General features: G+C 55.0%; 1 protein-coding gene and 2 long non-coding RNA genes across 8 annotated transcripts in view; 2 read left to right on the top strand and 1 right to left on the bottom strand.

Moving 5' to 3' along the window:
* Positions 1 to 24,402, bottom strand: part of PEBP4 (phosphatidylethanolamine binding protein 4) — a 222,349-nt gene that overhangs the window by 6,029 nt on the left and 191,918 nt on the right. For 5 of the 6 annotated variants that reach the window (XM_036888866.2, XM_036888864.2, XM_036888868.2 and 2 more), the window contains exons 5-6: positions 7,171 to 7,216; positions 4,799 to 4,912 (exon numbers count right to left, since the gene is read on the bottom strand). In XM_036888866.2, coding sequence (XP_036744761.1) covers positions 4,799 to 4,912; positions 7,171 to 7,216 — 160 coding nt within the window. The remainder of the gene's footprint in view (positions 1 to 4,798; positions 4,913 to 7,170; positions 7,217 to 24,402) is intronic. The other variant, XM_036888869.2, reaches the window with a different exon arrangement.
* Positions 1 to 24,402, top strand: part of LOC130679636 (uncharacterized) — a 41,792-nt gene that overhangs the window by 3,441 nt on the left and 13,949 nt on the right. The gene's annotated exons all lie outside the window — the stretch shown is intronic.
* Positions 1,213 to 24,023, top strand: LOC130679634 (uncharacterized). Its single transcript, XR_008992675.1, has 3 exons — positions 1,213 to 1,443; positions 1,586 to 1,671; positions 23,886 to 24,023. It is a non-coding gene; the product is annotated as an uncharacterized LOC130679634 (long non-coding RNA).

Here is a 24,402-nt window from a genome sequence, read left to right as displayed (position 1 = left end):
CAGGACAGGCTGGTGGACAGGCTGCACGTAAGTGGTCCTGCCTGCCTGGCACTGGGATGATGTCAATGCCCAGGCTGTCACTTGTGGGCACAGTGCTCACAGAGGTGCCTGATGGAGTTGAATGTGGGGGTGTGAGAAAGTGTGGATCTGAGTGTGGCGTGTGTGTGGCTCGTGAATATGCGTGTATGGGTGTGTCCCCCACACAAACACACCCATTGATTGAAAGTCCACAGTGGACGAGCACAGGGATGGTGGCAGTCAGGGAGCGCAGGACAGGGTGAGTCTTCGCTCAGGGAATGTGTACTCTCCCGGTGGAAATGGGACCCACGCAAGGGAATGATGGCTGAGAGATACAAGAGGGGCAAAAGCAGGTGGTCAAGGAGGTGTAGGAAAACACGCGAGCGTACAGAAGGGTCTAGCCCAGAGGGCAGGGAGGACAGCCCGATGGAGAGAAGGCGGCCCGCGGGTGACTCGGGAAAGCATCATGGAGGGCACCAGCAGGACTGGTGTTTTTAAGGTGGCCCGGGCCTTCCAGCTTGGGGCAAAGGGAGATGGCATACCCAGACGGGCAGGCAGAGGCAAATCAGTTGTTGGGTGAGAGTGGTGGGCAGGGAGATGTAAAAACACACCCAGGAGTTAGTGGGCATCTGGCAGCTTGCGGTAGGAAGGGGTGTGTGGTGTGAGGCCTGAGCCCACGCTGCTTGTGGGCCTTCTCAGTCATGTCCCCTTACTGAATCCAGTTGGTTCCCCTGGAATGTAGAAGTCTAGATGCCAACTCCGACGCACTGTGAAGGAGATGTGTCGAGAACGCATCATGAATCACGGGTGAGCCCAGAGGCCGAGGTGCGGAGGGCGGGCGCTTGGGGATGGGAGCTGGGGAGGAGTGTTAACTTGGAGGCAGAGGGAGCAGCCCGTGGCATTACAGGCCCGAGATAATGCCAACCCCAAATCTGGGAAGGCCACGTGTGGCTTCGCAACAAATGTCAGTAACGCTGGGCCAGCCTGGTCAGGGGGCACCAGCTGAGGCTCCTGCAGCTCCAGTGTCCTCCCCTGTTTGCGACGTGGTCATGCTTGAGCTATTTGAGTATCTCCCTTGACTCTCTGTGAGCTCTGATTGTCCACAGAGCTGCACTGGGTGGCACATTATATCCATGGGGCAGGGACTTGGTCCCCGTGACTCATTTCTGTACCCACAGCAGCTAGACCGGTGCGTCACACACACCGGGCACCGAGCATTGTCCCAGTGAACGCAGAGGGCATTTGTGAGCCATGCCAAGGCTGGTGGTGGGCAGATTGGCATGGAGAGGAAGGAGCTGTGTGAAGGCAGGATGTCATAAAGGAGAAGCGAGAAGCTCCAAATCCCTTTCCAGGGCCTTTGCTGTGGTCCTGAAAGCCCAACATCTGATTGAAGGCCTCCACCCAGAAGTGTGCGGGGTTGACTGGGTGAGTCAAGCCTGATCAGCTGCTGCCTGCATTTGTCTGGCAGAATTTGGAGGATCTGGGAGCTTGGAAAGCTGGGAGTAAATCTGTTAGGGGTCACTCAATGGCAGGCCCACTGATTCAGCCCCTTATCTTGATGATGTAGAAATTGAGGCCAAGGGATGTGAAGTGGCTTATCCAAGATCATGTCACGAGAGTTTGGAGGTCATGCTGTGCCATTTGCTGAACCTGGTATGTGGTCCTGGGATCAAAGGACAAGAGGAATCCCAGGGAGGGGATGCCAGCCCCCGGCTCTAAGCAATGCCCCCCTTCCCCACCCCACTCCAGTCATACAAGTTCAACTAGAATAACCACATGCTTGCTTTTCATCCTAAACCTGTCTTGCACATCAAAGCCCCAGGGAGGGGAGCAAGGCAACAGGACTGGGTCAAGTTAACTGTCCTCCGTGGATGCACCTCCACCTGGCTCCTGCACACTGACTTTTCCCCTCCAATCTCTGGAAGCTGGTCCTGCCTGTTCATCCAGGGTACGCAGTGGCTGCTTACGCCACACATACCCCAGGACTCCCCATCCCTCCATGGATACCTCCATGGAAAGAAAACCAGAGGAAAGTAAGCCCCAGGGCCTGTGTTTATTGGTAGAACTCAGAGCCTGTCCCAAGGTCTGGTTCCTAGGGCCCCACGCGTCCCCCAGGCAGCATGCAGGCGCCTCCCACAGTGAGCACCTGGCCTTTGGAGTTCCGTCCAACACCGAGCAAGGGCCGCTTCTGCTTTTGCAGCCACCCCTGGGTTCATCCATGCCACGTGCCTCCCTGCTGCCAGTGGCCTTCTGTCCTCACGCTGCTCAGTTCTGCCCACCCTGCTCCAGTCTAGTCATCTCTAGGGGGTGGCCTTTGTGTGTCACTTCTCCCATGGGCGGTGTCTCCTGGCGCTCCACGGGGCTCATGATCCTCATCCACGTACTCTGTAACCCCTTTCTTCACCCCCTTGCTCCCGAGCCACCAAGGGGTGCTCCTTCCCATCTTCTTTTTCTCTCTTTTTTTTAAATCTTTGCACCTGCAGTTTCCCAAGCCTAGAGCTCCCTCTCTCCTTCACTCAAGGATTCGAATCTCTTCCTTCTCTAGGGCCCGGCTCACATCCACCCCCTGTCCCTCCAACCGCCCTCCATGAAAGTCAGGGCCATGAAGATTTGTAGACCATCTGGAACCAACCCCTCATTTTCTAGATGAGGAAACCAAGGCTCAGAGAGCTTAGCTGATTGTCTAAAGGTCAAATCACTAGCAAGACACGGGAATCCAGATCTCCTTACCCTGTGATAGAATACCTTTGCACCCTTCCTGGCTGAAGAGGGAGTGTTGTCCTGGAGGGAAGGGGATCTAGGAAGAGACAGAACAGTCCTAAATCCACACAGAATCCAGTAGTCCTTACAGCCAGAAACACACACTTAAGTGCTTAATTATAAACTGCTCTACAGTATTTAAGTGTTTCCAAGGTAGATAGTAAGTCCCTTGGTGGCAGGGGACATTCCCTGTGCTTTCAGATGCCACTCCAAAGCCCCTGGCACAGTGAGAGGCACATGGAAGGTGTCCCATGGTGGGACTGGTACCCTGGCCAGAGTTTTCATCTGGGAGGATAATTTTCCCGCTTCCATTTCTGGCAGCAAACAAAACAGCATGGAAGCCAAAGGGACACTGCCAAGTGCGAGCCCAGTTCCTGAGTTTTCCTGTAGGTGAAAGTGGGTGGTGGTGGGGGATGCGAAAATCCAAAGGACTAATAACGATGTCCAATAGGCCTCCAGCTTCCTCGTCTGCTGCCAGTACCACAGGAAGGGCACACAGGCCACTGTGTTTTCTGGGGGATGAGCTGGGATGGGAGCTCGGGACCCCAGCCATGGCAGGTGTGGGGAGTGTCTTTTCACTCCTCCTCCTGGCATACCTGGTGTTCCTCCTGCCCATCCTCCGAAAGCACTTGACCCCACAGGGGGCTCCTTCTGTGCAGCATCAGCCCAGGGCACAGGCACTGGGACCCCGGTGGCTAATGTGCCCAGAGGCACTGCCTTACTCTGCGAGCCTCCCATGTGTGGGGCCATATGGTAGGCTGAGGTGCTAGTACCCAACCCCCAGAAATCTCTGTGCCTGCGTGGGTGGGAGGGGCTCCAAGACATCTCAGGTGAGATGGGGACCCAGGGAACTGGAGACATTGGTCTTGGCTTGGGCAAGACACAGTTTTCTTTTCCTTCTCCCTTTGTACCCAAACTTGAAAGTGTGGCTTTGGCAGAGCCCTTTAAACGGATTTAGATTGGCAAGGTGCTGAGGGCACCTGGAGAAGGTTCACCAGCAGAAAGGTTGCACCAACTCTGCTTCCAGGGCGGCCAGAGCCTTCTGTGATTGGTGGCCTCTGCTCAGCACATCTGAAGGGCTCTGTGCTCCTCTCCTCTTGGGCCTTGGGCACCAGGCTTTAGCAATACCTTTGCTGGCTTCTCAGTGGGTGGAGGTTAGTCAGGGTCAGTGGGTGAGAAGAAATGGCTCATGACACCTACCCACCCACTTACCCTCCTGCCAGCCTGGGGAATGTGCTCTTTGCACAAAGTTGGCATTTGTGTCGTTCCAAATTCCCTTCCCTTCCCTAAAATGGGGGAGGCGAGAGAGTGCACAGGGATTACTTATTTCCCATTTTCCTGAAGAGAAGTCTGAGGCTCAGAGAGAAGGTGTGGCTCACACAGGGTCAGGTGAGTCACCTGTGCCACACTGCAGTGGCCAGGTGTCCTCAGGTCTGGGGGAAGGAGGACAGAGGCCATGCAGGCCGGGTTGGCCATCAGGAAGCTATGGAGATGGGTCCTTTGCAGAGTGCCAGGAGGGCTGCTCAGAGAAGTTAATGGAGGGCACATGGCTGGGGAAATCTTTGCCCTACCACTGAGATGGTACTAGACAGAGCAATTAATGACCAATGAAGACAGACTGGCAGGGTGGCATTCCAGGGCCCTCTTGCCCAGATCAGACACAATTACAGGGTACAATTACCTGCAGAAGGGCTGTGGGGTAGCTGCCTGCACATGCCAGTTGGGGCTGCGGTGGGGAGATGCTTCTCTCCTTGGCCCCAGTTCTCTCTTTGGGACCCTGTCTTACAGACCCACTCACCCAGCTGAAGTCACCATCTTGGACTATGGGACTTACTTCGGGGAGAGACCACTCCTGATGCCAGCACCTCCTTTAGGACGCTCACTCCCAGGCAACACCACCCTTGTCCCTGGCCTCCAGGGCTCACGGGCAGAGGCCCTGGTACTGACTTCCCCATGAATGCACAACGTGTCCGCTTCCACCCAGAACTCACCCTGGCTTTGAAGGTTGGGAAGGCCTTACCTCGGGTTTTGTTTTCTTTGGGAAGGAGAGAGATGGTCTTCCCTTCCTGAAGATAGACGAAGAACTGGTAGCGATGGAAGCCAGTTTGTGCCGGTGGGGATGGAGGCTGGTAGGCTGTGGGTAGAGAAAGGAGGGAGGGTAGGCCATGCATCCCACAGGACCAGGTGTTCCTGGCTATTCTGGGCAGCAGGAAAAGAGAATCATTCGTGTCTTTCACGGTCCCCGCTGATCCTCCTGGTGTCCCAGCTGGGAGCCCACCCATTGCAAACCATTAGCATTTATCTTGGGCAGGATCTCATCTTCAGGAGCTTCATTTAAGAAGCGCATTATTTTGGGCAGTGCGGCCTGGAGGACCCATAGGCTGGTGGGAGGTCTCGGGTGCTAGCAGGTCTCCTGGGCCTTCCTGGGCCAGTGAGTACTGGTGTTGTCCCTTTTTGGCTTTGGTCTGCCCTGATGGATTTCCTGTCTCAAGAGAAATCCATCTTCTGCGAGTGCCTTTGGCAATGGATTTTTATTTATTTTTTCAGTATTTCCTTATGAACTAAATTCCCAAAGAAGCCAGTTTCTTGGCTGGATCCGGAGGATCTGGAAGTGGTTATGAGGGGCCAGGGTGGTGGGGGAGGCATGGTTCAAAGGTTTGATCGTGGAAGCTATAGGATCTGGGTGCTTGGGGCACCAGGAACCTGCTCAGGCTCTTCTGAAGGGGAAGATCCATTGCTCTCCCTTTTGCTCTCTATGCAGAGGGAAAAAAGTGGGGTGGGGACAGCTCTTGTTCTTCCCCCAAGTCTACGCAGGGCCCTGGGGTTTTGCAGGCTGGACATTGGCAGGTGGCTCCAGCTGGGCTTCCTTCCACGAGTGCTGTGCCTCTCCCTCCCCTCCATGCTTTCCATCTCCTTTTCCAAGGAGCTGAGAGTCTTCCTGAGGGTGGGTGGGGAAGGAGTGCTTGCAGTGAGGACGCTGGGTGGGGGGAGTATTGGTACTTCGTGGCCATCTGCCTCTCTGATCATTAGACAAGAGCCACTTGCTATTTGGAGCTCCTGGAAGTGTCCCTCACTGTATACTTCCGGCCACCGGGGCCTCCAGCATGCCCACGGCCAGGGGAATTCCTCATTATTCATCTCTCCCTGAGTTTTTGGATTGCAGACCAGATGTGTTTGTGTGTGTGTGCGTGCACGTGAGCTCAGTGTGAGCCCAGCGCAGGGTGTGCCAGGAGCCATGTGGGTTTGTATGACCAGGGTGTGCACTGGGGCAGGGGCAGGTGTTGGAAGAGCCAGTGTGCATGTTCACGTTTTGGAGGCTCTCTGTCATGTGTGTAAATGCAGGTAAATCAGAGTTTTTTCACAAACACTGCAGATGCTGAGAAAGACTTCTGAGTGTAGGCAGGTGCTAGAGCATATCCTTAGGAGGGTGGCATGTGGAGGGCTGGCGTGGCCGGGCCAGCTTCCAGGGGGCTGGTGGTTGTGTGGGTTGTGGGGTGACTTGGGGGTGGGCATAATCCACGGTGCCAAAGACTGGGGACCTGGATTCCACATGGATAAGGCTGTGCTTGAGCTCACTGGTGCTGTGCAACTGGGAATTTATCCTCAGTGGGGGTGGAGCCTGAACCCCTCCCTCTTCTTTCCTGAAGAACCCCCTCCCCGAGGAGGGTGAGAGGCCTGAGGGGGGAGGGCAGGGGTGTGCACATGTCGAGCCCCTTCTTAGGCCAGGCCCCGGGACAGCCCCTTGATCCTCACCACAGTGTGGTGAAGGTGGGTGTTAGGGTTCTTTTCTGGATGAGGAACCTGAGGCTCTGAGAGGTTAGGTCAGGCCGGTGTGGATGGTGGAGCTGGGATTTGAACCTAGGCCGGACTGGTGGCCGAGCCCAAGTTGTTTCACAGACCCTTGAGGCTTGGGTGGCCTCTTTGCTGAGCCCTTTGCCAGAGGCCAGCTCACCACCCAATCATTCCCTTCAAGGTGAGAGGAGGACATGCCCTTGTGGGGTCTGAGAGGGAGCTGGTGGCGGGGATGGGCTGGGAAGGGGCAGTGCCAGAGAAAAAGGACATCCGTGCCTCTGCCTGCAGCTGAGTTGTGGGCAGAGGGAAGGGGAGGGTGGCTTTGGTGGCCCTCCCGGAGACCCCTGCATTTAATGCTGGCTCCACCCCTCCCTGGGTGTGTGACCGGGCAGGTGGGTCTCAGTTCCATTCTCTTTAAAGCATGGATGCTGATGGCAGTGACCGTAACAGGCTACTGTGCAGATCACATGAGTGTACAGCACACGCTGGTGTCAGTGCTTTGTACCCTGGCAAGTGCCGGTGGTAAGTTGCACTGTTAAGATTCTTGCGATCATCATTGTTGCCCTGGGTGGGGAAGGGGCATTGGAGGGTCTTACTCACGCGATAACTCCCAGCCTTGAATCTTCCCTTTCTTCATGTCAATGCCCTGGAAAGAGAGGAGACTGCACCATCACACTTGGGTCCTGGTGGGTTTGCCTAAGTGCTTTCTCCCTCTGAGGGAGTAGGGGGGTGCGGAGGGGCTGTGGGGCTGCTCCTGGGTGACACCGTCACAGCAGGCTGGGGGGTGTGGGGTGGTGCCGCAGGGGCCGCCGGGAGAGATGGCAGACAACAGGCGCTGGTGGTGCTGAGGGTGGCCTGCTGCCAGGGACGGAGCCCCTGACCTCTGGAGGGCTGAGAAGACCTTTTGGAAGGGCTGCCCCACGCCCACCCCCTGCGGCTCCAGACTGGGTGCAGGACACAGCTCTCAGCCTGTGCGGTCTGTCGGGTCTGAGGCAGGGACTGACTTCCCTCACTGGCTTGCTGAGCCAGCCATCCTCCGGGGCTCTTTCTGGGGCCCTCAGAAGCAGGCCCATGGCAGCCTGAGCGAGCGCGGGGCACGGAGGGGCAGGGAGACGCCAGATTGCTGCCTGGTTCGGAGGCAGCTTCTTCCCTCTGTGTCCCGCCACAACCTCTATGCAGAGGCTGCTGGGACAGCCTCAGTTTCCCCCCCAGCCCCCATCCTCAGCATCCGTGGGATAATGAGGTGACCCTGGGGCGGGTGCTAATTATTGTTTGTGTAGGACGGGAGATGCTCAGATGAAAGGGACTGGAGCCAGGCCCCTGGGCCCATGCCGCAGCTCGGAGCCCTCGGTGTGGGGTTTTACAGCCTCAGTGACGGTGATTAGTGTGGCTCTTCATGGATTCCGCCAACACCTAACTGTGCCCTGGCCCCCTTTCTGGCTCCTTCCCCTGGCAGCGGTGCTCAGCGTGGTGGGGGTCGGGGGTGGTGAGATTTCATCTCAACTCCCTGTGGAGAACCTCAGGGTCAGCTGGGCGACCCAAACCCTAGCGTGGTTTACTTCACAAAACAAAAGCCCCCCCACCTTCCAGAGCCCCCACCCCATCTCCCGTCCCCTCCCTCTGGGCTGCAGCTTGCCCACTACAGTTCTCACTGTGGGCCTCCTTTGCCAGAACATCCGTTTCCTCCAGGCCGGTCCCCGTCTGTCCAGGTTACTTTTGGTTGGGAGAATGGGCAGGAGACCCCGGAAGGGCGGGACCCTCCACCTCGGAACCCCTTCCAGCTGGTTTTCTTCACCCACAAAGGTTGGATCTCTTTCCCTTGACACCCCCTCTTCCCTCACCCCATTCCTGTCTCCTCAGGAGCGTCCAGCAGCCTTCCACTGCAGTCCTGACACAGCAGAGCACCCTCTCCCACCCCACCGGCCGCTCCCCGATGTCAGGCCCGGCCTTACCCAGGCCGGTGGGAGGCCCAGGGCGCGGGGGGCTGGGATTCGTGGTGCCTGTGGGGAAAGGGCCCGGGGAGTGGAGGCCCCTCCCCTCAGCGCCCGTCTTTCCCAGGAGACGAGGTGAGGACTGTGGGCCCAGCAGCCACTGTCCCCGATGAGCTCTCTGGCCCCCTGAGCACAGCTGAGAGTCTGCTGAGCCCAGGGAAGCCCGGCCCAGCCCAGCCCAGCCCAGCCCAGGCTGCTCTCTGCTCCCAGCTCCCCTCCCATTCCTTCCCAAGTCAGCCCAGCCAGCGGTTTGTTTAAACAAAACAATAGCAACCTAAGCTGGCTGTCTCTTCAATTTCCCAGAGGCTTGGGTCCCACCCAGAGTGATAAACAGGCCTCTCTGCTCTGCAGTAGTGCAGGGGGGTGAGGGTGGGGGCGGGGGTGTAAGGTCAGGGAGTCCTTCGAGCAAAGCAGTGTGGAAAGTCTGATCTGCAGCCCGCCTCAGGGTGGGAAGGCCCTCCTCCTCCTCCCTTCCCCCCTGGGACTCTTCGCATCAGCTGGGGCCAGCTTCCCAAATACACGCAAAACTTTGGATTCACCGAGTAAAGCCCTCGGTCCTTCTTGCAGGCTTCGCGGCCTGAGGCCCCTGAGCTCAGCTGAGGCAGCCACCGGGGGGTTCAAGCACAGTGCCTCGGTGGCCTTTGAGTCTTCAAGGGTCTCTCCCGAGCTTGTCATGTGGGTAGGCGCTGGAAGGAAGGCTCTGCGAAGAAGCAGGAGGTAGAAGAGGGCCCCCCACAGAGCATGTGGCCAGCGTGGCTGGCATTTACTCCTGTGGGGTTGAGGATAGGTCACGTGGCCTTCAGCCATAAACCTTCCCTCACTGGTCTGTCCTGTGGGGGCTAAAATGTCGACCATAGAATCAACACCTGGCGGGGGCCTTAGGAAACTGAATTCAAAGGGGAGAAAGCTGAGCCTCCAAAGTCCAACTGCTTGTTCAGAGCCACAGAGCAGCTAGGATCCCAGAACATTCCTCCAACTAGCGAGACCCACCAGCCCCAGGTCTCAAGGCTTCTGACCTGCAGCGGTGTCATGTGCTCTTTCCTATGCCATCATGACAATCCCACCATTCCCCTAGGAGGCGTTTTGTGGGAAGACCACTATTAACATACACGGCATTACATGGAGGGCTGGGGGCTGCGGTAGAGTTACCCACACACCATATGACACCATGAGCTCTCCTCAAACATCTGCATGGATTGGAGTATCATGTTTAGCCTGAGATCACCTCAGGAAGCTGGAAATCTCTGGGAATGGGTGATATTCAGGCACATTGCCAGAGGGGAGAGGGAGAAATCTATCTTCTGGAGAGGGAAGTGCCCTGAGGGTGGGCAGTGAGCCCAGCATTTGAGAAACAGAGCCTACACTTGTCAGGTCTGAGTAGAGAAGAGCTTTGGGAGGAGAGCTTGCGGGGGGGGGGGGGGGGGGGCTGCTGAGAGCTCCCCCACCCCTTAGCTTCCTCCCCTGACACTTCCCCTCACCTCCCCTGGCCCCTTCCTGGCATCTCCTGCCCTCCATGTCTGCTCCTCTTCTTTAAGATGGGCCTGGGGCACGGGATAAAACTACAGCTAAAATAAGGTAACATTTTTAAAAGCGACTCGTCTAAATGCTAAGGTTAAGAAAGCAAAATAATTACAGAAATTACAAACAGCATAGAAATAGTTGGGTTTCTGATCCTCAAGAACATTGGAAAGCCCAGAATGAGTTTTTCAGGATATCAGGAGGGGGCATCCAAGGTGTTTGGGGGGTATGCCTGGAGGATGCCCTGTTCTTTCTAAGTGTCAGAGACTAAAAACCGATTATTCTAATTACAGAGAAGGAGCTTGACTCGGTGGACACTTTGGAGGAATTTCTGGGTCTATAGAATATGAGATTTCCTTACCAGCTCTCTCCTACTTCAGAACCCTCTGTTTCTCTGGCAGGCTGCTTTGGAACTGGCCTATGAGATGCTTGAGAAAAGTTGGGGCTCGATTGAAAATTGTAGCAACCCCATTCTTGGACCAGGGTGATGCAGACAGTATGACCAGTCTTGTTCTAACTTATCTCAAGTCAACTAAAGAGCACAGTACCGGAATCTGGGGTCTGCCCCCACCCCCAGTGTCATCTTTGCAATGAGGTTTTAGTGTTTCTTTCATTGTCGAACTGAGGGATCTTACAGAAGCCCTCGCATGGGAATGGCAGAGATCAGTCTCCCCAGTTGACCAGAAAGAAATCTAGAGAAGCACTAGCTTCTGAAGGGTAACGGACTGAATCCTGCCCATCTTTGTAGCCCTGAAAGCTGATTTGCGCATAGTAGGGGTAGTAGATGTTGGTGCCCTAGCTATCCCCTGGCCCTTGCCACTTCAATGCTCGCCAACTCCACTTCCAACCTGCTTCTCCTGGCTCCAGGGTAGCCTCTGGCCCCCAGAGTCCACTTCACCACCTGTGCAGCAGGGCAGGCATGTTGGGGTGTTCACATCCCCTAGCAACAGCTCTTAACCAATGGCTGATGGGAAGTGGTACACAGATACTCCAGCTCCCTGACTCTTGGGGAGAATGACTGAGCAGCATATTTCATTCACACTGGCTCCAGGTACCACAGTGGAACTTATTTGCTCATGAACCTTGTCTGGGTGCCTCCCTGTTGCTGTCTCACCTACTACCTTACTGGTGCTGCCTTGTGTCCCCTTGAAAATAAACTACTTACGCTAGAATCCTTGTCTCAGGCTCTGCTTCTGGGGGGACTCAAGCTAAGGCAGTAAGGGTCTAATAGGAAAAGGCATTTGGGGAATGAATGGAGAGTTGAGTGAAGGCTTTGCTTAAGGTGTCATACAGAGGTAGCTGGCCTCAATGACAGAACTAGAAGCCCATATTCCTGCCTCTGTGTCCTGGTCTCTTCTGATGGGATCACACTGCTGCTGTCTGTACTTGATCCTTCTGCCCTCCCAGGCCAGGCCCCAGAAATTCCCTGACAGAATTGGTCCCTGATGTATTAAGCCCTTTGAGAACCAACTAGATGAAAATTACCTCTATTTTTTGTTTCTTGTCCCCATGGGGATAGCCAGAGAGCTACCATATCCTGAGAATGGAGGGTCCAGAGACACCCCCCTCACCCACCTTCCCCAGCCCAGGAACCCCTTAGGTAAGGGCTCTTTGAGACATGGTGGCCAGGTTTGGGTTGTGAGGTATGGTGGGTGGGAAGGGGCCTGGCTCAGTGCTGGTCCCAGCAGGAGGTGGGCCTGGCTTCTCATTCTTCTTCAATTACCTACAGGCAACTGTCCGCCCACCTGGGCACTTGTAAAGGCCCCAGGTTCTCTGGTTTGCTGACTCCAGAGCAGAGGGTCAGAGCACATTTCCTCGAGCACACGGGAGATGATTTAATCTCTTCACCCACTGCTTCCCATCTGGACAGAGGATTCAATCACTTCTCCTGCCTGGCTGCAAACCTCAGTCAGAGTGGGAAGTTTCACTTTTTGATCTCCGGGTTGGGAGGCAATCAGAAATGTCCTGAACCCCAAAGGTGAAGTACAGAAAGATGTTGTGGAGAAAAGGGAGAATGGCAGGGGAAATAAGGAAAACAGAGCACCTGGGGGGAAAATGGAAAAAAAGGGAAAATAGAAACAGAGTTTCAGGCTTTCTGACACTGGCACCAAACAAGAAAGCGCCTTGCTGTTTTGCACAGCTGTCTGCAAGCTGCCAAGTGGCAAAGGATCCAGGAAGAGGCACAAGATTGGGAAGTGCCACCCAGCAATCTGTGTATTCTGCAGTTAACAAGGGGTGAGTGAGTGGAAAGCATTGACAGCTCTGGGGCTCTGAGATCCCCAGGGGTTGCAGCTGCCAGGCCACCTAACACCAGCCGGGAGAGGCCCCAGCCCTGGAGACTGGTGTCTGTTCCAAGGGAAAGGCTGTGATCAATTAATCCAATGACCTGTTTTTTTGCCCTGGGGCTAGGGAAAGGAGGGCCAGTCACGGAGGTGGGTGGAATGGAGTCCATGGGAAGTGGTGGGAAGGAGGCACAGGCCTGAGCCCTCCTGGGAGCCGAGTGATTCTAGACTCCAGTGTGTAGGATGGTCAATTACTCTGTGCACCAGTTTCCCTCAAGATGTGTCAACATCAAAGACCTGGTAGGCCTCTTCCAGGTGCTGGTATCCTGGCACCGACTGGCAACTGACTGGCAAAACCCTTGGTTTTGATTCCTAGTTTGGCTTCAGGTCTTGAGTTAGTTGCCCCCTGGGTTCCCAGATGCCAAAATGGGGTGGGGTGAGGTGGGGCTGAGGGGGAATGACCTGCTTCTTGGAGCGAGTATTTATTTGGATGGGAGGAACTTCACCCAGGGCTTTATCACTCTTCAAGACACTGGGTGAAGAGGCAAGATTTCCCAAGGCCAAAGTTAAGGTTGTCTGTGGCTTCAAAAGTACAGGCTGTCCAGACTCTTTGTTCTAGGCCACGTGGAAGTGCATGTGGTTCCCAGATAAGTCATGCTGTCTTGCACCTGTGTGTACATGATAGATAGTATCTAGCATAGAGCTGGCCCCAAGGAATGATGTCTGGGGAGATGGGTAGATAAATGAATCAATGAATGAGAACCCTATTTTGGAGATAGAAATATGAGTAAGACATATTTTGTGGTATTGAACTTATGGTCTAGTAGGGCAGATAAATCAACAAGAAATAACTCTATTATAGGCCTAAATAATTGAAGTCTATAGGAAATGCTGGGGGAGCATAGAGAAAGGAAGTTGTAACAGCTTGGGGGCAGTGAACAGGGAAAGCTACTGAAAGGAGGCTATACTCTATTTGGGCCTTGAAGGATGTATAGGAGTTCTCTAGTTTTCCCATGGACAAGATGGAGGAGGGGAAGAGCACCTTAAGTTGAGGAAGCTGCATATGCAATGTATACATATGAAAAGAAGATAGGAAAAGAGAGGTGAGTATGGTAGAAGCTCATAAGGCTGGAAATGTAGGCTGGGGATAGGCTTGAGTGGCAGGCAATGCTTCTGATTTCTGAGTACCAAAGCTACTCGCAACCTAAACTTTGGGTCCACAGACCCTGGCAAGACTTTTTTTCTTTTCGAAATGCTCAGCACCTGTGCCCCAGGGTGGTCATCAGAGGGGCCTGATGGAGCTACCTCTCTGGTCAACGGAGAATCTTTGAGGCCAGGCTTTTGGGCCGTTTGGCAGGTCAGAGCTGGATGGACTGGAACCCTGATCTCTCTCAGAGCAGATGAGTCTGGGACCCCCTGAACCCAAATACCTCCCTTTCACAAATCATAATTTTTTGTTTCTGGTCATTAAAGTACTACATGTTCATTGTAGAAAAATTTTAAAGCACAGAAAAAAACAAAACAAAACTAGAAGCAAAAGGATCCTCTGGGTTTGTTTTTTTCTTTGCATGGAGACTACTGCCCTGAGAATCGCATGGCTCCCTTCTTTGCATTTGGGTCCCAAGCTTCCTGTCATACAGGTGCTACCTTCGAGCCCCTGGTCCCCTCTGGAGCCTGCACTGGCTAGGTGCCCGTCTGACCTCCTGCTTGGGAGAACTGCCTGGGTTACTTCCAGTCTCCGAAGCTCAGAGACTGGTTTGGACCCCAGGACTTGGTAGACCCACCCCTCCTTCGCCTGTCACAGGTCACCCATTCCCCGGGAGTAGCTCCTGGGTAGGGTGAGGAGGAGGGTGGGAAAGAAAAAAGGAATAAAGAACACAATGGCTTATGTTCTTAAACCTGTTCCACTTAGACAAGCTGTATTAGAATAGGCTGAGAGCAAGTATCCTGAGTTGATAGCTAAATGTAATTATTCTGCATCCATGTCAGTTCAGATGAAGACAGCCATTTCTAGACACACGGGCCAGCAGCCGAAGCGTTCGGCATCGACAGCAGGTCCCTCGATGGCTCACTGATCTGGAATCACGTAGGGACTTCTTCATAAGACCATTTCCCTGATCTCTCGAATCTAATATTTTAACTCCCCAATAACTTTTAGCCTAACTATTTTGGCTAGAGAGCTTATTAAAACACGGGTTCTTGTCTTCTTACACACATGCGGAGAATACCTTATGTAATTTTAAACACCACTGTGGTTTTCACAGTGAATCATCGATTTTGCACCCTGCTACGGCACCAGACTGCGATGCTGAAACACAGGGAAAAAGCCTTTCGCCTGCTCAAACCTCCTTAGGAGGAGTGGTCACTGAGTAGAGAAAGGGGGCCCGCCAGAGACTTGGACAGGGTAGCAACCTCTGGTCCCTGCCTTCTGCGACATTTCCCGCTAAGGAGCAGAGACCCTCAGGAGACCCCCCACCGAGGCGGAAGCCCCTGCCCTGCTGAAGGAGCTGTGCTTTCTGCTCTGATTTCTGGCAGCTGCAATGGCTAGGGAACTGGTGCCACCCAGTTAAAAGTAGCACATGTCCCCTACCCCCCACCCCCCTAGCTATTGAAACAGCTGTAGGAAAGGACAACCTGCAGGAAAGGGCTTCAGTTCCATGTCATTAACAATTAGCTGCGTGACTTTGAGCAAGACACTTCATTGCTGTGTCTCAGTGTCCATACCTATAAAGCTGCAATGATAATGAGACCTGCCCCGGGATTCCTCACAGAGCTATAGTGAAGAGGAAATCGGGAAATAGGATTTTCTATATTCTCAAGTCCCGTGGTGCCATCCAAGTGCCCAGGTCATTGGGGTCCCACTCTCCTGGCTCAGGGGAGGATGGAGAGGGGCAGCCTGGGAATGGACCAGGCGGGGCAACTGGGCGAGGGTGAGCATGGGCCACTGCCTCCGTCTGCCACCTGCGGGGCCCAGCCCATGGGCTCTTTTGCTGCTGTGGACCCAGAAGTCTCCTGTGGGGTCAACCTCACGAGCCTAACGGCTAGGCCAGGGGCTCAGAGGTTACTCAGCTGTGAACGTGGGGCCTGTCCTGCTGGGTCTGTGCTCACCCGGGGTGTGAGAAGCGTGTGGCACATAATGTTTATTAATATGCCTTGATGAGGGGCATTAATATCTCTTAATGACACCATCTGAGCCCGGCCCCCCTCCTTCTCTAGCTCCTGGCTCCCACCCCACGGAGACACGCTCAGAGGCAGAGAGAGACACAGCACAGAGAGAGCGCCAGACACAGGCCCACCAGAGGAGGGACAGGAGGGAGAGTTGTCTGAGGAGGTGGGTGGTGCAGGTGGGGTCCAGCTGCTGGGGACACACAGAGGAGCCTGGGAGAGGGGGTAGTGGGAGGGGGAGGCTGCTGGCTCCGCTCTCAGGTGGACACTTGGCCAGAAACTGCTTGGTGATGGGAGGAAGGGGAGCAAAACAGTTGCAAGACTTTTCCAAAACTGTTGGGAGAGAAAGGAGAGACTAGGGGTGAGAAAGGAGGAGCCAGCTGGCTCCTTGAAGGGAGCAGGGATCGATGGGAGGGAGAGCTGCTGGCCATTGTCACTGGGTCTGAGGGACAGGCAGCAGAGGAGGAGGCTATAATGAGTCACACTCACACTCTCCCAGCCCACTGATACACTTATGCACACACGCATGCTCACACGCACATCACTCGCTCACATGCATGCCACACACACATATGCACATGTCCACTCACACATGCTCCTCATGCATACATGCTCATACGTCTGTCCACCTACACGTGTTCAGTCACATGCACATGCTCACACACAAATACAATGTGCTTACATGCACACTCACATAGGCTCACACACAGCCCAACACACACACACTTATGCACACAGGTCACACACATGCACATATACAGATCTACATAGCCCTCTACCCTTGTACATGTCTGCACATATGTGCATATATACACACATTCACAGTTGTACATGCATGTACAGCACATTTATGCAGATGCACAGATACACTTGCTCATACAACATGCACTCACATACACATACATATATATGCTCATAAATATATACTCTCACACATTCACACACTCACAATACATTCACACGTGTACACTCACAAGACATGCATGTACATATAAACTCATACACAGATGCACACTCACACACATTCCCCCCAGACCACACAATATGCTCACACATGCACACATATTCACACACACACACATACACATGCTCACACATACTTATATTCTCTCTCCCTGGTGGCTATGTCAAGCTGAAGCAGGCTGAGGGGCATTTTGGAAGGGGCTGGCGGTGAGACTGGAGCCTGGACCATGGGATTAGGAAGAGCGGGTGTGGGAATATCTAGGCCCCTGCCTGGAGACCAGGGCAGAGATGAAAGATTGGGACTGAGGCTTGTGAGTAAGAACGGAGCTGTTCTGTTACACTCAGAGTCTGAGAGCCAGTGGGCCGGGCATGTGGGAAGGAGAGGACTGGGTGGGAGAGGCAGTTGGCCAGGAGTGGGGGGCGTCCAGCCCTGCCCTGCTCCCCCTGCTGTAGTAAGAAGCTGGTGGTTGGCCCCAACCCTTCTCCTGCAGCAGCAGAACAATTAGGAACTTGAACAGTAATCCCCAAACAACAGGGTCTGGACAACTTCAGCCCCCTGCTTCACCTCTCACCTCAGCACCCATCTCTCTGGCTGGGTGGCTGCAGTCCAAGGAGGGAAGGATGGGAGGGCCAGGGAGGACCACAGGCTGGGAACAGGCTGCCTGACCAGACCTTCATTTCCCAACTCCAGCTGGACAGAGGGGGCCTGACAGCTCCTAGCACCCACTTGGGATGGGAAGTGGGACCCCAGGGCTTGTGAATTTAGGGGGCATGGAGTCTGGAAGCCTCCCAGGGTGGCTGTGAGAGCTGTAGGGGTCTCCTCGGGTTCTAGGGAGTAGGGACAAGCATCACCAGCTGCTGTGGGGGCTTCTCAGAGGGCTCCACCCATCAGTCTCCTGGGGCTCCTGGCCCCACTAGTCCTCCCATCTCCTCTCGTTTTGTCTAAGACATCCCCTCAGTCCCCTATCCTGTCCTGTCCTGCTCTCTGTTCCGAACCAGGAACTGGCCAAAGCCTCTGGTCTCCTCTGCCCTCTCGCACACAGCCTGTGAGATGCTGGTGGTCCTGGAGAACCCAGGCCACAAAGCCTAGGGGTTTGTGGCCACAAAGGGGGCAGCCCAGCCATCAGGAGCCCCTCCAGAGCCTTCCTGGGGGACGCTGGTAGCAGTGAGGATGTCTGGCCCCTGGGTTCTGTTCTCTGCATTGTCTCCGTGCTTTGCCCTATTTAGGTTTCCGTACTCGGTTCTGGTGTGAAGATAAAGCATCACCTGTACTTCTGGGCCTCCTATCTCCTTCCCCGCCAAAAGGCCCAGGCATGGGGCTGCCTTGTGAAAAGGAAGGAAGGAGGGAAGGAGAGAAGGAAGGAAGGAGGGGACGGAGGGAGGCACTCTGAAAGAAAACCTGGGGATCAGGAATTTGAACAAGGAAAGCTGCTGGCAAGATCTGGAGGCTCTGTGAAGCCCTGTGCTCATTAGAAAGTGCCACAGTAAGTAGAAACAGTTGAAGTCTCATTCAAGTCACATTTGCTCTTTTCAGAGGAGCTGACGGTGAACTTGGCTCGTCACCTGCTTGGAGCAGCAACAGCGGCTTAGCCTGGGAGCTTGTTAGAGGTGCAGACTCTCGGGCTCTACCCCGACTGAATCAGAACCTTTCAGTAAGCAGGACCCTGCAGTGGTTCACGTGCACAGTAAATCTGAGAAGCACTGCCCCAGAGTTCCTCTCTCAGGGCCTCCTGTCTGCTTTCCCAGGGGTCTCTGAACTGGGCGGGAGACTCCTCACCAGCCCAGTGGTGGCAGCGATGGAGGGAACCAGCTGAGCCCTTGTGCCTGGCAGCATACCCTTTCCAGTCTCTTCCAGGCTCTGGAGCCCCCTTGGGGTCACCCTTCTGGGGGCTGACCTGGGCTGGCCTTTAGGTCCTGAGGTGGTCTCAGCTCTCAGGTCAGATCACCTGGACTGGCAGGAGGAGGTGGATGGGCTGGAGGGCTTGGGGCTCGGCCGGGACCGGGGACATTGGACCCTGTATGCACACCCTCTTCCCACACCCCTGCTTGGAGCTGCCACAGGCAGCCCTGCGTCAGTGACTCTTGGCATCACCAGCTGTTCGGGAGCCTTTGCATTTCTGGAGTTGGGCAAGGCAGCCCCTCCCGCTGGTGGGGGCCACACCTGAGCGCACAGCTTGCTGGGTGATCCAGGGGGTGTTTGGCACAGCCCGGTGCCCTCTTTGCTCCCTTCCTTTAATCACACGTCTCACTCCCGACCTATTTGACAAGGGGGGATGTTTATTCCCCAGGTGTTCAGGGACCTCCGGGGTAGGAGGAGGGGAGAAATCAGCGCTCTCCCTTGCAGCCTGTAGATGGGAGGAGGGTGTGTGAGGCAGCCCAGGTGTGTGGGGCAGGGTAGGCTTAGGGCCCTGGTCCCACGAGGAGGCCTTCAGCCAAGCTTTCTCTCCTCAGGGAGGCCCTGCAGAGCTGCCATCCCCCGCAAGCCGCCAGAGTGCCCTCTCGGTCCTTGGCCATGCTAGGGCTTGTGTGGTGGGCCTTCCCGCTCCTGCCTGTCTGGGTCAATCCCGGCTCACTTGTCTGGGCTAAGGGAACGGTGAATGTGGCCCACTGGGGGCCTGCGGGGGTCCAGGGCCATGCAGCTGTCAGCAGGGGCCAGGGCTTTTTCTGATTCTGTTGTGTCACCTTTTATAGTGCCTGGCAGGCAAATGCCAATCTGGGGAGCTTGGCAATTACAATGAAAAATAGCCGAGGCCGAGCTCAGTAACTCCACCCTGACCTCGCAGTTGGTCCTATCATCTCTGAAATGCTTGGGAACTGACATAACCCCAGGGAGAGGAAGGAGAGTTGTGGACCTCTCTGGCAAGGCCTGCTGACCCTGGGTCACTACGCTGCCCCTTTTGTGGGTCGTTATCTGCTAAGGGCCATGCAGCTGAGTCCCATAGACCAACAGGAAGGTTTGGGTGTGGGGGTCCCCAGGCTGCCTCGCTCCTGGGCAGCTGGAGAGCTGGGCTCATGGCAATTGCAGAGCTTGGCCTGTAGCCCCATGGGGATCATTATCAGTCCCAGAGTGTGTTGAAATGTCTTCGTACAGCCTTGAGGAGGGCCCCACAGTTCCAGGTAGTGCCCAGGGCAACGAGATGGGAGGAAAGGGGATGGATGACAGCAAGGAAGGAGCCTGAAGGGGGTCAAGGGGCCTCTGCTGCGCTGATTGCCAAACTTTCAGGTCTAGGGCCCAGCCTTACTCCTTCCCATCTCCCACTTGGGTGGCTGCACCTCAGAGACCTTCCACCCTAGGAGTATGGGATTCTAGGGTGCAGGCCCATCTTAGGCTGTGCCCCAGGCAGCTGAGACAAACTTTTCCCTGGAACTTTTTGGTGTGAACAGTTCATTGCCCTGGTATCTGAGGCTGCAGTGTGCAAGCAAGGGGTCTTTAATGAATGCAAATGACAGCTGATTAATCTGCCTATTCTCTGTGGGGTCTGGCCATGCTCCATTTATCCTTGATGGCCTGCACCAGCAGGGTGGGTTTCAACCTATTACCACTGTGCTTCCATCCCTAATGGGAAGAGGGCAAGCCCCTGGCCCTCCTCTGCCCCCTTGAGCCGGTGGTCCCACCTGCAGGAGTGCCTGGCCCTGGAGGAGTGGGCTTGTCCCCTCTGACCTCTGTCACCTGGTGTTCCTCTACAGGATGGGGGCAGACTGCAAGGAGAGACCTGACTAGCCGCTCATTGGGATTCACGTGAAGAGGTTAAATGTAGGAAGTAAGTGGGACCACTGTCTAGATAAGGGCAGACTGGTTTTCAGTTACTAGCTAACTGGTGTTGGGAAAGAAGCCAGGCCATCAGATCATTCAGACTGTGGGTAAAGACAGAGAGAGAATCGGGGCTCTGAGGGTCCCTTTTTCTCTTAATTCACCTGCCCTTGCTCGTGGCTAATGTCAGTGCAGCTCACATTTATTGAACTCCTGCCGGGTGCTAAGTGATGTGTGGGTGTGGGGATGGTTTATAGTCCACGGACAAGACAGGAGGTAATCACACATGTGATGGGTGCTAAGAGGGTGACAGAGGGCCTAGTCTGGGGCACAGGGAGGGCTTCCTGGAGGAAGCAAGAATACGCAGCTCACTGATAGTGGTGCTTGCTGGGGAAAGGGGAGGGAGAATTGGGCCTGGAGTGGAGGCTTGTGACCTTCTTACAGGCTGGGCTGGGCCCCCTTTGGGGGAGAAGCCCCGCAGCTCTGCTGCAATAAAGAAGGGGCCCTGAGCTCTCTTTCACTGCAGCCTCTAATGATGGGGTTGAGGTGTAATGAATATCTGTGTGCTCATAAAACAGGCTAATGACTGCCCTCATTTAATGGACCCCTTTCATCCTCACCAGTTCTAAAACCGGAAGGGACCGTCCCGGAGCTGAGGCTCAGAGCCTGACGGTAGCCACAGATCCCAGCCTTTTTGGGGTGGGGCCCATTGGTCCCCGAGTCTGGGGCCCCTGGGAGGCTGCCCTTTCCTCTTCCACACCTTATCTGTTTGAAACAGCCTGAGGAATTTAGGTGGCTGGCTGACCAGCCTTAGGAAATGGGCCAGCGATGAGGAGGGCGGGCGGACACACATACACCCTCATTCTTAAGAACAGTGTCAACACTCGTGACACATGGTGGCAGAGAAAGAGCATTTAGCACTCTGGCTGTACCACACCCCCTTCCTCTGCGCAGGTACTGATAGGAGCTCACAATCATCCCAGCCGGACTCAAGCACCTGAGAAGAGCTAGACCTGGGAGGGAGGGGCTCAGCCGCTGAATCACCAGCAACACCTGTGTTTTGCTTGGGAGGTCTGTGCTCAGGGACTAGCCAAGCCTGACCCTGTTTGGCTTCCTGGAGCCCGGGTGAGATCACAGCCTGGGGTGTTGTGGCTGTGGGCCAGTGTGACTTGTTGTGCAGGGAGTCTTTAAAGAGATACCTGCCCCTGTGTTCCCAGGATTAGCTCAAAGAGAGACTCAGGTCGTTCTTTGAGTCTTTGAGTCTTTCCCGACCACAATTTGATTGTAGATATTGGTTGGGGGAACATGAACTCACTTGGGATAAAATGTAGAGTGGATAAAAGATCCAATCCACTTGCCACAGATAGCCCCTGGGGAGTGGCCAGGGGTCTTGGTGGCTGGCAGCATCCAGGGGAAGTAGAATGGGCAGATGGGAGCCCCTAATTCCCTGAGGATGGAGAAAGAGCTGATTTCCTTTCCCCAGAGTTCTGGAACTGCGTAACTGTGGTCTTCTGGTCAGGGTCTGCCAGTGGCAAGAAACTCATCAATGAGTCAGCCTGTAGCCTCAGTGTTCCCATACGGTCGCCGGCACAGCCCTGCCTCCTGGCCATCTGCAGATAATTGGGGTCAGTGGAGGGCAGAGGATCTCAAGAATGCAAGTTCCTTCCCCTAACCAACTCCCATGTCCACACCCTGCCCCTTTGAGAAGCTTGGCCCCTCACAGTGTAGGCCAGAAAAAGCACTGCCCCCGGGGTCACATTTAACCCCTCAGCTGGGGCCACCACTGTAGGGAAGGAACACCTAGAGGGGCATGGGTCTTAAATCTTTGATTTGGGAGAGTGGGGTGCAAACAGGTAAGGTGATTCACTCAGAGTGGTGTCATGGTGGTTAGGGTAACAACTGCCATCCTAGACGCGTGCCAGGCATTTCCCACTCCTGAGGCATTGTGGGCACTTTTGCACCACTGTACCATTTAATCTTCCTTCACAAGGAGGCAGCGAGGGCAGAGATTATCACCCCCAATTTGCAGGTGAGGAGCACAAGCCCTCGAGAGGTTCAGTGACTTGCACGAGACCAGAGTCCATCCCAATTGGCGGTGGTTCTGAGAATGGAATCCAGGTGTCCTGGCCTGTGATCTAAGCCTCCTGACTCATCAGCCCATTTTTTTTGCCTGCACCTCATAACAAAGGGGGCTGTGTGAAGGAAATCAGCTCTGAAGAGAGAGGATGACTTCCCCTTTGCCGGAATTTGCTGGGTGACCCTGGATGTGCTCAAACTGAGCTGATAACCAGTCTGGGTCTTCCCAGTCACTCCTGGACCATGCTTGGGTCTGGGGTCAGGAGGCTTTCTGGACAGGGACAGATTACCTTCTCCCGACTCACGGGACCCTGAGCGCCACGGTGGGGGATAGTGAGGAGGTGTGGTCTGTCCACACTGTGCCATCCTGGGGTCCTGGGTAGGTGTTGGCAACCTGCTGGGGAAGTGGGAGCTGGAGGGACAGGGGCAGCCAGGTGGCACGGGGGGTCTGGGGCTGGTGGCTTGTTCCAGCCGAGGCTGAGGGCTCCCCTCAGGGAACGAGTTGAGGCTCCTTATGAGCTTGGCTCCTGTCTTTTCTCAAATGCCCTCCTCTGATTCTCCATGTCCTCCCAGTCCAGCTCACGCTCCTCTGCCGCGAAGCCTTCTGCATGTTGTCTTCTCCAGAGGCCTCCTTCACCTTCTGCTCCCCACACTGCCTGCTCTATTGCTGCGTGGCCCCCTTGAGGCCTAGCACTGCAGCCCCTTGTTCTGCCACGCCCCCACTCCCCACCCACCCACCAGAGGTTCTTGTCCCTGTACTTCTCTGTCTCCTGCTCGGGTGGATGGGGGAAAACACACAATGAGTCCTGGGGCAGAAGGGGGCACCCACACACCTCATGCCTGTCTTGTTCGAGCATTCCACATCTGTCATGGCATTTGATCCTCCCAAGGGCCCTGCCAGGTTGGAAACGGAGGCTGGGGCAGGGCAGTGGCTTGTCCAGGTCATTAGGTGGCAGAACTGGAATTAAACCAGGTACTTCTGACTTCTGACATGATGCCCTTTGCTCAGATCAATATTGTCTCTCAAGTGTTTGCTTAGAAGAATGCGGGAGAATCCACTGACAAAATGGATTATGTGTCCACAGAGTCGAATCCCAGTGTTGCCCCCTGGTTTGAAAAATGCACCCAACTTGGGATGGGAGAAGTGATTTTATTTCAGTAGGTTCAGCTTGCTTTCTGACAGCATCTTTGCTGCAGTGAAGTACGGAAGGGCCTCAGGGCCACCCTGTTGGATGAAGCAGGGACTCCAGTGGAAGGAAGAGAGGCATCTGTGAATCCTGGTGCTCAGGGGTGGAAATCACCCCTGGGGATGGAGGGAGCCCCAGGCACAAGTGCTGAGCCTTTTGGGGACAGGTAGGGCTTCTTACATCTGGAAACTACCAGGTGCCGCCTCTGTGGTACCTGGCTGCAGGGTCTGTGGTTTTGTTCCTGGGGCCTTCTGGGGTAGGGTGAGGGAGAGTATCAGTCCTCTGGCCATAGGGGGCAAGCCACAGGATGTCCCTTCCCGTCCTTCCGTTCTCTCTTATCCCAGATCTTTCTCCTCTCCCCTCTCCTCTCCTTCCTTCACAGGGACCTCAGTCCTCCATCAGGAAACAGGCTTCTTCAGACCATCTGATGCCCTCTTTACATCCTCGTCCTCGGCACTGTCCGCCCAACATGACCTCCTGCAATGACGGAAGTGTATTTGGGCTTGTGCTGTCCTTTATGGTAGCTGCAAACCACATGTGGCTGTTGACTACTTCAAATGGAGCTAGTGCTACTGAGGAGCGCAATTTTTAAGCATTTTACCAAATTGTAATTTAAATAGGCAAATGTAGCTAATGGCTGCTGAACTGGACTCTAAGTGATACCAAATGCTGGATGCCCAGGAGGTCCCTGGAGGCATCCCTGACTCTTGTCCAGCTCGGCCCCCTCCCCCAAGTGCCCTTGTGCAGATCTGGCTTCTCTCTGGGGTCCTGATCTCTGACCTCTGAGATTCCATGGAGGCCTGGGCTTGGAACTGGGAAGGCCTGGACCCTGGATCTGTAAGCCTCAGTAGATTCTTTTGTGAAATAAAAAGGATAATTTCTCAAGGCAAGAGTCCAAG

Source organism: Manis pentadactyla, chromosome 1, assembly GCF_030020395.1.
Source record: "Manis pentadactyla isolate mManPen7 chromosome 1, mManPen7.hap1, whole genome shotgun sequence".
Taxonomy (NCBI): Eukaryota; Metazoa; Chordata; class Mammalia; order Pholidota; family Manidae; genus Manis; species Manis pentadactyla.
The sequence above is the reverse complement of the archived record's forward strand: the minus strand, read 5'-3'. Positions and strand labels throughout refer to the sequence as shown.